The following is a 13477-nucleotide window of genomic DNA, read 5'->3' on the forward strand; positions in this document are numbered from 1 at the left end:
GGGGGGGGGGTTGGAAGGTGAAATATGATGACAGAGAGAAGGTCTGGGTGCAAAACTTTGAGAAGGAGACTTCTGTGATAAGATCAGTGAATAGTGGTATGGTTGTGGGGAAAGACGACAACATAAGACACTACAGCCGGAGGAGAGAGAGAAAGAGTAAGGGGTAGCAATAAGATAGACATTAGCTATCGGAGATGCAATCCATATGAGGAATGGCCAAGAATCGGTCTTTTAGATGTTGGTGAGAACATCATGATAGACTTTTAGGCATTATCAATCGATGTAAGTGCGTTTGCGGGCCAGCGCCCGTATCCTTTTCATTCTCGACTTTTCTGGGTATTTCAGCAGTATCTTTGGGTAGCAAAAAAAAAAAAAAACACACAATGAGGAAGCTGGACATAGCAGACGAAATAGTGGAAAAATTTGGAGAACAGAAAACATCAATCCTCAAAAGTCGAAAGCAAATCGTATGCTGAGGCTTGCACCAGCCTCTTGAGCTCAGACATATCGAGGAGACGGATTTTCCGGGAACCACCCTTCTACTACTTCTTCAGCGCCTTCTCCGGATCCTTCGCGAAGGCTTTACACCACTTATCCCACTCCCTCGCGGCCTTGGCTACGACTTGGCGGAAGTCATCCTTCACCTCGGCAACCTCCCACTGCTCATCCTCCCAGTTCCGCTTTTCGCCTTGGGTCTGGCTCGGGGCCCAGCCGATGGCCTCGAGGACCTCCGTCTCGGTGGGACTGGGGCCGCCGGCGCTGGCGAAGAGCTTCGGATCGCGCTCGTGGCAGCGCGCGGCGAGGTAGCGGCGCAGAACATCCAGCCGCTTCGAGGGGACGAAGCTCAGCTTCAGCTTACCCTCGTCGTCGCCGTCGTCGTCGTCGTCGTTACCCTCGCCCGTCTTTTCACCATCACCGCCAGCACCAGCACCAACAGAGGAAGAGGAAGGGGAGGAAGAAGAGGCAAGCCGCTTGGTGGTGGAACGCGCGATCTTGGCGCCGCGGATGGACGAATACATCCACACGGCGTCGATCTCGACCAGGCCGCCAAAGGGCCAGACGACGGTGGCGAGCACGTCGACGGCGAACGAGACGGGCAGCAGGCCCGTGGCCAGCACGGCGTCGCGCTGCGCCTTGCTCTTGGTGCGCAGCATGCTGCTGACGAACTCGGCGCGCATGGCTTCTTCCAGGTCGCGCGTCGCATCATTGCTGCCGCTGGCGATAGAGGCGGGTGGGTAGACGATGATCATGTCGGTCAGGCCAACCGTTTTCTTAGTCGTCGAGTCCTCGTGGACGCCGTCGTCGTGGTGGGTGTCGGGAGTAGTATTGCTAGTGGAGGCAGCGGGATCTTTTTTCTTGGGACTGCTGGTGCCGCTGCTGCTACCGCCGCCGAGACGGTTGATGAAGTCGAGGTTCGAGGTGGTGGTTTGGTTGACGGCCCAGTCGATGCCCCGGGTTGCTTTGCTCTTGATGCCCTTCCAGCTCGTTGTCTTGGCCGTGCTGGTCTTTGCTTCGCGGACTTCTTCCTGCCACTTCCGTTGCACCTTGTGCATTTTCTCCTCCTTCTCGCCTTCCGCCGGCTTCGAGAGTGGCGGGGGCGGCGGTGTGTAGATGATGAAACGGTCGGGTATTTTCTCCGGCGGCGTGTCCTTCGAAATTGGCTTGGGAAAAGGGATGAGGTAGGCGATCAGCTTGTGAGGGTCACGGGTGTAGTGAATGGGGTTGGAGGGGTCGTCATCTTCGAAAGTTTGGCGGATCCGGCGGGGTGGAAGCGGCGGCTGATATTCCGCTATCTGTTGTTGCTCGGGACGAGGCGGGTATGGCGGTGGTTTCTCCTCATCTTCCTCCTCCTGCTTTTCTTCCTCTTGTTTCTGCTGGGGACGAGGCGGGTATGGTGGCGGCTTTTCCTCTTCCTCTTCCTCGACTTTTTCTTCCTCTTCTTGTTGTTGTTGTTGTTGGGGGCGTGGCGGTTGCTGCGGCGGCCTTTCCTCTTCCTCCTCTTGCCTTTCTGCAGGCTCTGGTTGATAGAACTCCTGGACTGGTCCGCTGCGGTAATCCATGGTGAATGGGTTGATGGTGAATTTGGGTGGGTGTGCTCTGCGGTGGCATTTTTAGGCCCCAGTAGTGTGGCTATGACGTCTCGCAGCACACGCAATCAAGTGGGCGCATGAGCTGCGCCTTCCCACGAAAGGTGGCCGCGTGTCGTGGCGGAGACGAATGACCAGCGAAGGAAGCAGAACAAGCATTACGAACAAGCTCGCAGCTAGGTCCGTACTTAAAAGCTTCGTTCCTACAATCAGTGACGTAATTGCGGCCGGCGCATATCGGAACCCCTCAACACCATGAGAATCAGCTGCTGACCTATCGCAAGGAGGCTTGTTTTGTCGCAAGGCCCAACACATCTGTAAGGGTATAGATGCAGATGCGTTCAGGGACCGCTTTCATGTTTGGACCCTTCTCACGAAGTGTTACTCAACTCCGCTCAACTCCGCTCAGCTCCGTCCTACTTACCCCATTTTAGAACATCCGTCGCCCCATCTAAATAACAAAGCAAAGACCACGGTAAATATGAACCAGCGACTTTCATCAAAATAAGCGTAATGACCATGACATCCCCGGCCGACAACAACGCATCCACGCCCAAACCCTACCTCCACGGCCACCATGCCTCCGTCCTCCGCTCCCACAGCTCCCGCACCGCCCGCAACAGCTGCCCCCACCTCCTACCGCACCTGCGCCGCGGGATGCGCGTCCTCGACGTCGGCTGCGGACCGGGCACCATCACCACCGACCTAGCCGCCATCGTCGCCGGCCCTTCTCCAAACTCTAACGACAACTCCGGCGGTGGGCACGTCATCGGCGTCGACTACAGCGCCTCCGTCCTCGCGGTCGCGCGCGCCCACGCCGCCGAGCGAGCGGGCGTAAGTAGCGACGCCGTCTCGTTCCAGCAAGCCGACGCGTACGCGCTGCCGTTCGCCGACGGCGCCTTCGACGTCGTGCACGCGAACCAGGTCGTGCAGCACGTCGCGGACCCGGTGCGCGCGGTGCGCGAGATGCGCCGCGTCGCGCGGCCCGACGGCGGGATCGTTGCGTTGAGGGAGGGGGATGCGCAGGTGTGGTTTTGTCCTGAGGATGGTGAGGATGGCGAGGGATGCGGGCTTGGAGCCGAATGCGGGGAGGAGGCTGTTGAGTTATGCGCTGCAGGCGGGGTTCAGGCCGGAGGAGGTGAGTGCGGGGGTGGGGAGTGAGTGTTGGGGGAATAAGGAGGAGTTGAGGGAGTTGTGTGGGATGCGGGCGGATAGAGTCGTGATGAGTGAGTTTGCGGAACGTGCGGTGGGCGGGGGATATGCGACGAGGGAGGGACTGGAGAGGCTGAGTGCGGCGTGGAGGCAATTTGCAGAGCTGGATGGCGCGTGGTATGCGATGATGCAGGGGGAGGCGATTATCACACGATCTGGGTAGTGAGCTGGCTGTGAAAGCTAAAGCAATAGAAATACTTGTAGCTGTTTCAAGCCCAGTCTTCCCGACGGTAGGTGACAGGAGGCTTGAGCGGCTGTTCTGATGACCTTAACAGAGGAGATCTTGCTTGTATAGCTCCCAACCTGTGGTAATATCCTCTGTATTTTAGGGACATGCTGGTGATCCGGAGAGTTCCGTCCAAATACGACCCCGAATTGCCTTAGAAATTGAAAAGGTACCGGACCTCTTGCCTAGACTGTTGATTCAGTCGACTTCCAGGTACTTGACTGCGCAGAAGGGGGATGATTGGAGACCGGTGTAACTCCATGGTGCTCTCACCATGCAACAGTGCGCTTCATCAGCGGCGATTCTCCTAAAGTGGAGGACAGAAGTGTTTTGAAGGCCGGCTATTGCACTCTGGGAATGGAGTATGGCGGTTGGAGTTTGTTCTTGCCGTCGACATCGCGAAACTTGAGCTTATCCATGAGATCCTCGATTCCTTGAAAAGTGCGGATCTGGAAAATAAGTCAGCCACCGTAAAATTTTGCCTTGGCCAGAGAGGCTGCATGCGTACGTTCACTGCGGTATACTCCTTCTCGGCCTCGAAGTCGGAGCTTGAGAAATCAATCAGGATGCTGGTGCCACACAACATGCAGAATTTATGCGGCTTCTTCTTGTTGCCGAAGCGGTACTCGCCCAGGCGCCCTTCGCCGGCAGTGAACTTGACGTCTTTCGCTTTTGGGTAGACAAGCAGGTAGCCGTTCTTGCTGCAGATGGAGCAGTTGCATCGGACGACTGCATTGGTGGTGATGTCTGGGAGCGTTGCGGTGAATTGCACACGTCCGCAGTGACAGTTCGCCGCGTATGTTGTCATAGCCATGATGAGGATTTTAAACGTAAAGCTGGAAATGATACGGACGACAGAAGGCTGAAGTTCACAGGAACTTGGGTCGAGCGGCGCAGCGAGCTGGCCCCCACCTCTGTACGACAGAATGAAGCGCGGAAGCGTGCTTCTGATTGGCCACTGTTGTGATACGCGCTCGTCAGGCAACAGAGCCGACATGCTTATTTGTCAGCATTATGAAACACTACCTGGGACCGTCCAGTGATAGCTCTGTAGTGACTTTGCATACAAAGGCGTTGAGGTCTCTTATTGTACAGGCCGGGCCGTCAGTCATCCATGAAGTAACCATTCGCTCAGATGCCCTTGTCATCTGAAAGCACTTGACTACGTAGGCTGTCAAGAATAAGAGAAAAACTTTGGTCAAATATATTAAGGGTGAAAGAAGGTATGACTGCTGGGTGCTCAAGATACATGGCGATCTCCGATGACATGATCCCAAATACTGATTGGCCGGAAAAGAAGGCTGATGGTAGGACGGAATACCGGCCGCGGAGACTTCGCGTGGCACATCTCAGGGAGAGCTGAATGCGGGGTATTCCCAGGGTCTGATCTGCTGCGCATCGATCTGTTAAGGCGGGAGATTTTCATAGTATGCCTGCTTTTGGACGTGCTTGATGATCGGGGATGGAGTAGCGTTGGAAAAATACGAAGAATTTGTCGGGCTACGCAGGTGGCAAGCCGACAGAAAAGGAAAGACGATGCAAGAGATCCTTGGGTGCATCACCCGGGCTGCGGTAAGCTTGGGGGCCTAGCCAGCTAGGTAGGAATGTAGAGTGGAGGAAACTCGGTGGTTATTTTGGCGTGAAAAAAGAAGGCGGAGGTGAAGCGAGCGGATTGGTGGAATTGGTTGCGGCCGAAGCCGGCAGCGATTCATCGGCACTTGACAACACCGTCCTTCTTCGTCGCGTGGCTGCCCGCTATCGTCGTGTACATTTGTACCTGCATGGCCTAGTGCGCAGCCACTCTCTCGTGTCGGCTTTGGCCACTTTCCGACCAGACATGACCCTCTGCTGCTCTACCACGGCGAGTCAGGTCCTGCTTCTGGAACGTAGCGTTCCGCTCTGAATACTTCTGCACAATTGTTCCTCCACTGTATCCGCACCACATCTACCCATCGCTTTAGCTAATAGGCGACCTCGTGTGGTTGAAATAAACGTTTGTGACACACTTGCCGCCACTGACCTGTGGCAGAAAGCCTATCATCATGTAAGTTCCCGGAGCACGCGAGCATACTCACTGAACCGGAGCTTGCCGGATCAGACCATCGTCCATCGCAGGGAATATGTACCCGCTTTTGATCGTTCTCTGGTACCGACTGAACCCCCATGGCCGCGGCTATCTCCATGAGCTTGTATCCCGGCCGAGCCCGCAGCATTGAGCCAGCCATACTTGCGCCTAGAACGCTTATCCGCACCGTCCATTGCGGCCCTTGCCGGTAGTGCGGCTGAAAATTCCCGGACTTCTTACCAAAATTGGTCTATACATGACTTCCTGTCAGTTCCGCTCAAAGGCTGGACGCTATTGCAACGCCATGGGCGTTTGCCAGCAACGTTCAGCAGCCACGATGAGGCCAGTGGCGACGCCCATACTTCAGCTCGCGAAAAAACATGCCATTTCGAATGCTTTATTTGAGAGTCCGGTCATCCGTTGTGTTTTTGTCGCTGCGGTGCCCATTCTGTCCCCTTCGTTCTCTTTGCCGCTTTGCCGGGAGGCAGACAATCCAAGATGCGGCGGTTCCTGATACTTGCAGCTGCCTGTATGGCCGCTGCGCAGACGGACTCTTCTTCAACGTCTAGTATCTCTGCATCATCTACCGACCCTTCCTCGACCCCAATTCTTTCAAGCTCTTCCACTTTGCCATGTGGATGCACGGATCATGCTTCCTCTGAAGTCACCCCCTCGGCAACCTCTTCTGTCTCTGCATCATCCTCGTCTCCTTTGTCTTCGACTGCATCGGCTTCTCTATCTTCGATTGCATCGTCCCTGTCTTCGATTGCATCATCTCCTCTGTCTTCGATCGCACCGTCTACTGCGTCAGGTAATCCAAATAAAACGCATCAATTACTACGGGCACCACGCTAACATGCTTTTCAGCGGCAGGCTCGATCATCACCGTTGCCACAGACGGGAGTGGACAGTTCACTGCCATCAGCCCCGCCCTCTCTTATGCGCAGAACAGCGGCATTCCAACAGTGTCCATTAAAGCCGGTACCTACACGGATTCCATTGTAGTGCAAGCTACTGCTGCTGTCACTGTCATTGGCGAAGCGTCTTCACCAAACGACTACTCCCAAAACAAAGTCGTGGTTTCGAACTCAGGGCTCCCCCTTTCATGGAACACAGCCGCTAGCTTGGGCACGACATGGAAGAACATCAACTTCGTCAACCCTGGTACTGCCGGACCCGCCGTATCGCTGAGTGGCCCCAAGAATGCCTTTTACAACTGCCAGTTCGTCTCCGCTGGTGCCTTGGGTATCTCTGCGTCTACCGGCACCACATTCATATACAACTCGTACATTGAGGCGCAAGGGAAGCTGATCTACAACACACCCAACATGTACATCTATGGCTCTACCATCACTCCTACAGCGAGTAATGCCTTGTTAGTTTTCAACAAGGGGGTGTCGTCCAACAACGTGGTCAGCAGCAACTCTACCGTTGTCTTCGACTCCTGCACTGTGACTCCGAAGTCTGGGTCCACAGTTTCCAGGATCTACCTTGCTGCTGGTAACGGTGACGGCTCCGTTGTCGTTTGGAGGAACTCTGCTTTGTCTAGCTTCATCGCCAGTACTGGTGTCTACGTCAACGCGAATACACAGCGTTCGACCAATTTCTACGGCGAATTTGGTAACACCGGCGCCGGAGCCTACTCTGCTAACTCGGCCGCGAGGGCTTCGTATGTGACGAGCTTGAGCATTGACCAGCTGTCCCAATTTACCGCGGACCAGGTCTTCGCGAAGGCTCCTGCTTCGGTCGCCACATCGAACACAAACTGGATCGACTCCTCGGCCATCTCGGTCATCCAGGATTCAGATGCTTCACAAGTTGCCAAGGCAAGCACGGTGGCCGTGGTGTCATCTACATCTTCCTCGTCTTCTAGCCAGGCGAGCTCGTCGATACCAGCCAGCTCAATCTCCTCTTCGTCTGTGAGCTCAGCATCCACGGTTTCATCCAGCTCCGTGACGACCACCGGAACGTCTTCCATTTCCAGCTCTGGTACTTTTGCTTCGGTATCTTCGAGTTCATCCTTGAGCTCTGTGGCTTCCACAAGCGAATCTGCGAGCACGAGTACCATTGCGAGCACCTCATCTGCTGTCTCCTCGGTTTCTTCCAGCAGTCAAACGTCGGACGGAGGCGCTTCCTCAACAACCACGAGTTCCGCTACTGTAGCAAGTAGCTCGGCCTCTGCTTGCTCTCTGCCATCTTCTGTTCCTACGACTGCTCGTGTCGTGGGTCCGGCTGGATCTTGTGCCAATTACACCAGCATCGCCGCCGCTATCAATGACATGTCTTCGGATACGTCTAAGACGGAGTATGTCTACGTCCTTGCCGGTACATACACTGAGCAGATTGTCTTCACACGTGTGGGAGCCACCGTTTTCCGTGGAGAGTCTTCCGCCGAGCTCGATCAATCAAGTAACAAGGTCATCATCAAGTCTTCATCCGGGGTGCTCTCGAGCAATGGAGGCTCCTCTGCTACTGCCCCGTTCCAAGCGACGCAGTACTACAGCAAGAGCATCGCTTTCTACAACATCAACTTTGAGAATGATTACCCCGCCACCACAGGCTACAACGCTGTGGCTTTGTCCACGAAAGCCAAAAATATTTACTACTACAACTGTGGGATTACATCCTCGCAGGGAGCTCTGCTGCTCAACCTCGGATCCCACTATTTCTCTGGCTGCAAGATCACTGGCACTACAGATATTGTGTGGGGCCAAGGCGGTGCTTACTTTTACAACTCCAAGATCGTCAGCACTGGCACGGCATCTGGCCAATCCATCTCGGCACAGTCCTATCAGTCACAGTACGCACCTTCTCAGTTTGTCTTTGACACGTGTACGTTCGTGCCCAAGGACACCAACGTGCCGAAGGCAAGCACCTACCTGGGCCGCGACTACACGACTTCGGCACGTGTTGCCGTGATCAACTCTTACCTGGACGCCCACATCGCTCCAATTGGGTGGTTGATCGCATCGAAGACGACAAATGTCACATTTGTTGAGGCCAGCAACTCCGGGCCTGGAGCGGCAACGGCCTCTAGAGTCTCGCAGATCTTGACCGACACTTCCGCGTACACCGCCCAAAATGTGCTTGGATCACTTTCGATCGACACGGCCGCCGTTGCACCTGCTGCAACATTCCCAGACAGCGTTTATGGCGCCGTGATCTCCTCCAGCTCGCTGAGTGCATCATCTACGCCATCAGCGTCAACCTCGACATTTGTCTCTGCGTCAAGCACCTCCGCTGCAGCCACTGCAACGAATACGCTCGTTGTTGCGAAGACACCTGCTGACGGTGAATATGGGAACGTGACCGCGGCCATTGCAGCGCTTCCAAACGATGGCAAGGACTACACCATCTCCATCCGCGCTGGTACGTACGAGGAGCAGTTCATCATTAACCGGAGTGGCAAGGTCACCCTCCGTGGCGAAACGGCGTTTCCCAATGACTTCTCCCAAAACCAAGTCACTATTCAGTTCTCCTACGGTGTTCTTACGAGCGCGGGCCAGAACGAGTTGACCCCCGTCATCAATGCCAAGAAGACCGACGGCTCCGGCCTCGCTCTGTACAACATCAACTTTGTCAACACGTACCCGCAGACAAAGAACACGGCTGCGTTGGCTGCGGACTTCTACGGAACAAACATGGCTGCTTATGGCTGCAAGTTCATCGGCTACCAGGATACCCTTCTTGCTAACAAGGGCACCCAAGTCTTCTCCAACTGCTACATCGAAGGCTCGATTGATTACATCTGGGGCTTCTCAACGGCATATTTCCACCAGTGTTATATCGCATCTAACACGGCTGGCGGTTACATCTCCGCGATGAGCCGTGCCTCAGCTTCGGCCACCGGCGGCTATGTCTTTGACAAGTGCTATGTCACCTACACGAGTACGTACGGATCGACTTTCGGCACGAGCTACCTTGGCCGCCCGTACTCAAGCTACAGTATTGCCGTGTACATGAACTCTTTCATCGACAAGCACATCAGCTCTGCGGGCTGGTCTGTATGGCAGACAAGTAACCCACAGACGGACAACATCCTGTTCGGCGAGTTCAATAACACCGGTCCCGGAAGTTGGTCGAGCTCTCGTGCAACTTTCGCAACCAACTTGACCGAGTCTCAGGCTGCCGCCTATAGTCTGGAGTCTTGGATTGGTAGCACAACCTGGCTTGACATGGATGCGTACAACTACGCACCGTCGTACGATGTCTCTGGAGCGAGCGCGTCAAGCACAAGCCCCTCGACAACAACAACATCCGCAGTCCCTTCCGCAACGGCAACTTGGGCGCACCCCTCGAGCGGAGCAACTCCACCTGCAGGAGCAGTGTTGGTTTCGGTCGGAGGCTCTGTCAATGGATCGTACAGCAGTCTCACCGATGCTCTGGCAGCTCTGCCGTCCGACACATCCACGCAGATTATCTTCATGTATCCTGGCACTTACAACGAGCAACCTCCCGCCGTGAACAGGCCCGGTCCCGTGCAGATCATCGGTGCGCAGGATGGCAATGCTGGCCAGACCTACAAGGCGAACAAGGTTATTCTGACTCAATCGCGCGGATTGTCAGTCTCGCCTCTACCAACTGGTCATTCTGATGCCGAGACTGCCACGTTCTCTACGTCCGGAACGAAGATCGCCGTGTACAATGTTGATATCATCAACTCAGACAATCTGGATGGATCACTTTCGTCTTACGTCACCCTGGCTGGTTCTATCTACGGTTCGCGGATCGCATTCTACGGATGCAGCTTCATTGGATGGCAGGATACTCTGCTGACTGGAAGCACCAACGGCTACCAGTACTATGAATCCTGCTACATTGATGGCGCCATCGACTTCATTTGGGGCTATTCCAAAGCGTACTTCAAGGGTTGCACTATCGGTGCCAAGAGGCAGAAGTCCGCAATCACGGCCCATAGCCGCGCTTCCTCTAGTGCCATTGGAGGCTACATCTTCGACCAATGCCTGTTTACCGCTGCTTCCACTGCCACCGTTGATCTTACGCAATCTGTCTACCTTGGCCGTCCTTACAGCCAGTATGCTCTGGTGGTTATCAAGAACTCTTACCTTGACAACATTATCCAGCCCGCCGGTTGGAAGGTCTGGTCAACTTCAGACCCGCGAACCGCCTACGTTACCTTTGCCGAGTTCAACAACACTGGTCCAGGTAACTGGGAGAACAACGCTGCAGCGCGTACCGCGTTTGGTAGCTGCACGCTGTTGACTTCCGATACCTATACTTTGTCTGCAGTCATGGACTCGCCCTCGGACTGGATTGACATGACGTACTGGGACTCGATTACCACGCCCACTGTAGCAGCTTCGACTGGAACCACGCCGACTACGGGCAACGGCACGTCGGTGTATGACGGCACTACTCCGCCGGCGGGTGCATTTATTGTGTCCAAGACGGCCATCGAAGGTGTAACAACTTACGATACCATCCAGAGCGCTCTGAATGCCCTGCCAACGTCGAGCAGCAAGGTTGGCACCATCTTCATTTACCCAGGAGTGTACAACGAACAGCTTGTACTGAGTAAGTCCGGAACTACTGTGTTCATTGGCTACTCGAATGCTACGGACGACTACTCTCAGAACGAGGTGACGATCGAGTTCAACAAGGGCATTGACACCCAGGCCGATGCCTCCAACTCTGACAGCGCCACGGTGTACGCCACGGGCAACTACTTCCAGGCCTACAATATCAACTTCAAGAACTCATTTGGCACCACGGAGGACTATGCTTCACTCGGCTTCGGCGTCAAGTCCAGCAAGTATGCTTCGCTGTATGGCTGCCAAGTCTACGGAAACCAGGATTCGCTGCTCATCAACGGTTATCTCTTTGCCTTCAAGTCCCTGATCGTTGGCAACATCGACATGATCTGGGGCTCCGGCGCGGCCTACTTCCTCAGCTCGACTATTTCGCCGAACACTGATGATGTCAGTTTGACTGCCAATAAGCGTGCAACCAACACGACGGCCGCTGGTTTCGTGTTCGATCAGTGCACTGTCAAACCCGCACCAGGTACCGGCCCCTTCAAGGAAATCAGCCTTGGACGGCCTTGGAACAATCTCGCGCGAGTGGCGTACATCGAGACGTATCTTGATTCCTGTGTCGAAGCTTCCGGCTGGAGTCAATGGTCCAAGTCGAGCCCTCAGACTGACGGAGTCACTTTCGCCGAATATGGGAATACTGGGCCGGGAGCGAGCACCTCTGGACGTGCGACGTTCTCCACTCAACTTTCAGCTGCAGATGCCGTCCAATTTCAGCTGACCAACTTCTTCTCGGTCACATCCTGGATCAACTTTACCCATGTGGATGTGAATCCGTTTGTTGCCGGGAGTGTTCCTACATCGTCCGCAGTTTCATCGTCCGCTCTTCCCACGACTTTCAGCACTCTGGTTTCTTCGTCCTCATACATCCCAAGTACCATTTACATCACCAAACTCACGACTGATAAGGAAACACTCTTCACGACCTTGACTGCTGCGGACTCGACAATCACTTCTACCCAAACGATTACGCAGGACAATGGTGTCACTGTAACCCCTGATCCTACATACAAGACCAGCACCGTGAAGAGCACAACGACCATTGGTGAAACAGTCTCTCAGCCGGATGTGACGCAGACCTCCACAGTGGTTATTACCAGCGACGTCGGACTCACGATCACTCCCGCTCCCACTACAGTAACCTCGACTCTCAAGGATACGACGACGATTCTGGTCACTTCCACCAAAGCGCCTGAGACAACCACCATCAAGAGCACAATCACCTCCATGAGTGTCATCACGAAGACACTTGATCCAGTGACATCCACCTTGAGCTTCGGATCCACTATCACCATCACCAGCGTCTCAACCCCGAAGTCTTCGCAAGTTACCTCGACGACGACAATCACCTCCGGAACCGGCGGCACGTCGACCAAGACAACCAAGGCAGCGACATCCTACGTCACCATCACCTCTGTCAAGACGACCACGAAGAAAACCACCACAACTCTCTCCTGCATCCCGACCGCCCACGCCGCCATCAAGCGCCGCCACCTCCAGCCGCGCGCCGCCGGCGACATCACCACCACCATCATCTCGACCCTAACCTCCTTTGTCAAAACCTCGACGGCCACGCTCCCGGCCCGCTCCACCACCACCTCCGTCCTCACCCTCACCAAAACCACCGGCTCCCTCACCACCCTCAAACCCTCGACCATCACCACCCTGACCACCTCCTGGGCCACCAAATCCGCCGCCACCACCATCCCCGGCCGCACGACCGTCACCACGACCACCTCCACCAAGCTCACCGGCAAAACCACCACCCTCAAAGCCGGATCCACCTCGACCGTCACCGTCACCCAGCTCTCCACCAGGACCGCCACCACCTCCGTCACCGCGGGCGCCGGCGCCGTGGTGACGACGACGTCCCTCGCCACCGCCGTCGTCAAATCCACGACGACGCTGTCGGCCAGCACGAGGTTCGTCACCGTGTCCAAGGTCGCGACGAGCACGGTCGTCTCGACGGCTCCCGTGACGACGCAGACGGTCTGGAAGACGGTGAAGACGACGGTCGGCCCCAGCGCGACGACGGTGGTGCAGAGCACGGTCGTGGCGACGACGACGGTGAAGAGTACGAGCACGGTTGTCAGCGTCGTGAGTAAGACGAGTAAGGGGGCGGCGGCGTGTACGGCAGCGTAGGCTTGATGTTTGAATCGTTTTTTATTTCGCTTCGTAGGATAGGCCTTTTTTTAATGTGAATATTTATTTTGTATCTGAAATCATCCAAATGGAAGTAATCCTTGGTGTTTGGTTTGCCTTCCTGTGATATTTGATATTTCGACCTTGAATCCGTTTACTGCAGGGACACACTCTGTGGACTTTAACTTGCACA

The 13477-nt window shown here is 55.2% G+C and overlaps 4 protein-coding genes across 4 annotated transcripts; 2 read left to right on the forward strand and 2 right to left on the reverse strand.

Annotated features, from left to right (window-relative positions):
• Positions 1–542: 542 nt before the first annotated feature.
• On the reverse strand, positions 543–2060 carry LTHEOB_3787 (Secreted protein; the record flags this gene model as incomplete). The annotated part of the gene is made up of 1 exon (XM_035512748.1): positions 543–2060. The coding sequence occupies one exon, from the start codon at positions 2058–2060 to the stop codon at positions 543–545; it is 1518 nt and encodes a 505-aa protein (XP_035375180.1).
• A 540-nt stretch (positions 2061–2600) lies between these two features.
• On the forward strand, positions 2601–3248 carry LTHEOB_3788 (S-adenosyl-L-methionine-dependent methyltransferase; the record flags this gene model as incomplete). The annotated part of the gene is made up of 1 exon (XM_035512749.1): positions 2601–3248. The coding sequence occupies one exon, from the start codon at positions 2601–2603 to the stop codon at positions 3246–3248; it is 648 nt and encodes a 215-aa protein (XP_035375181.1).
• A 618-nt stretch (positions 3249–3866) lies between these two features.
• Positions 3867–4339, reverse strand: LTHEOB_3789 (Aldehyde-activating protein; the record flags this gene model as incomplete). Its single annotated transcript, XM_035512750.1, has 2 exons — positions 3867–3974; positions 4034–4339. 2 exons carry the CDS (start codon positions 4337–4339, stop codon positions 3867–3869), a joined length of 414 nt encoding a protein of 137 aa, XP_035375182.1.
• A 1782-nt stretch (positions 4340–6121) lies between these two features.
• On the forward strand, positions 6122–13284 carry LTHEOB_3790 (Pectinesterase; the record flags this gene model as incomplete). The annotated part of the gene is made up of 4 exons (XM_035512752.1): positions 6122–6401; positions 6458–7509; positions 7575–7738; positions 7848–13284. The coding sequence occupies 4 exons, from the start codon at positions 6122–6124 to the stop codon at positions 13282–13284; spliced, it is 6933 nt and encodes a 2310-aa protein (XP_035375183.1).
• Positions 13285–13477: the final 193 nt, after the last annotated feature.

The sequence above is a fragment of the Lasiodiplodia theobromae genome (assembly GCF_012971845.1).
Source record: "Lasiodiplodia theobromae strain AM2As chromosome Unknown scaffold_10, whole genome shotgun sequence".
Classification (NCBI taxonomy): Eukaryota; Fungi; Ascomycota; class Dothideomycetes; order Botryosphaeriales; family Botryosphaeriaceae; genus Lasiodiplodia; species Lasiodiplodia theobromae.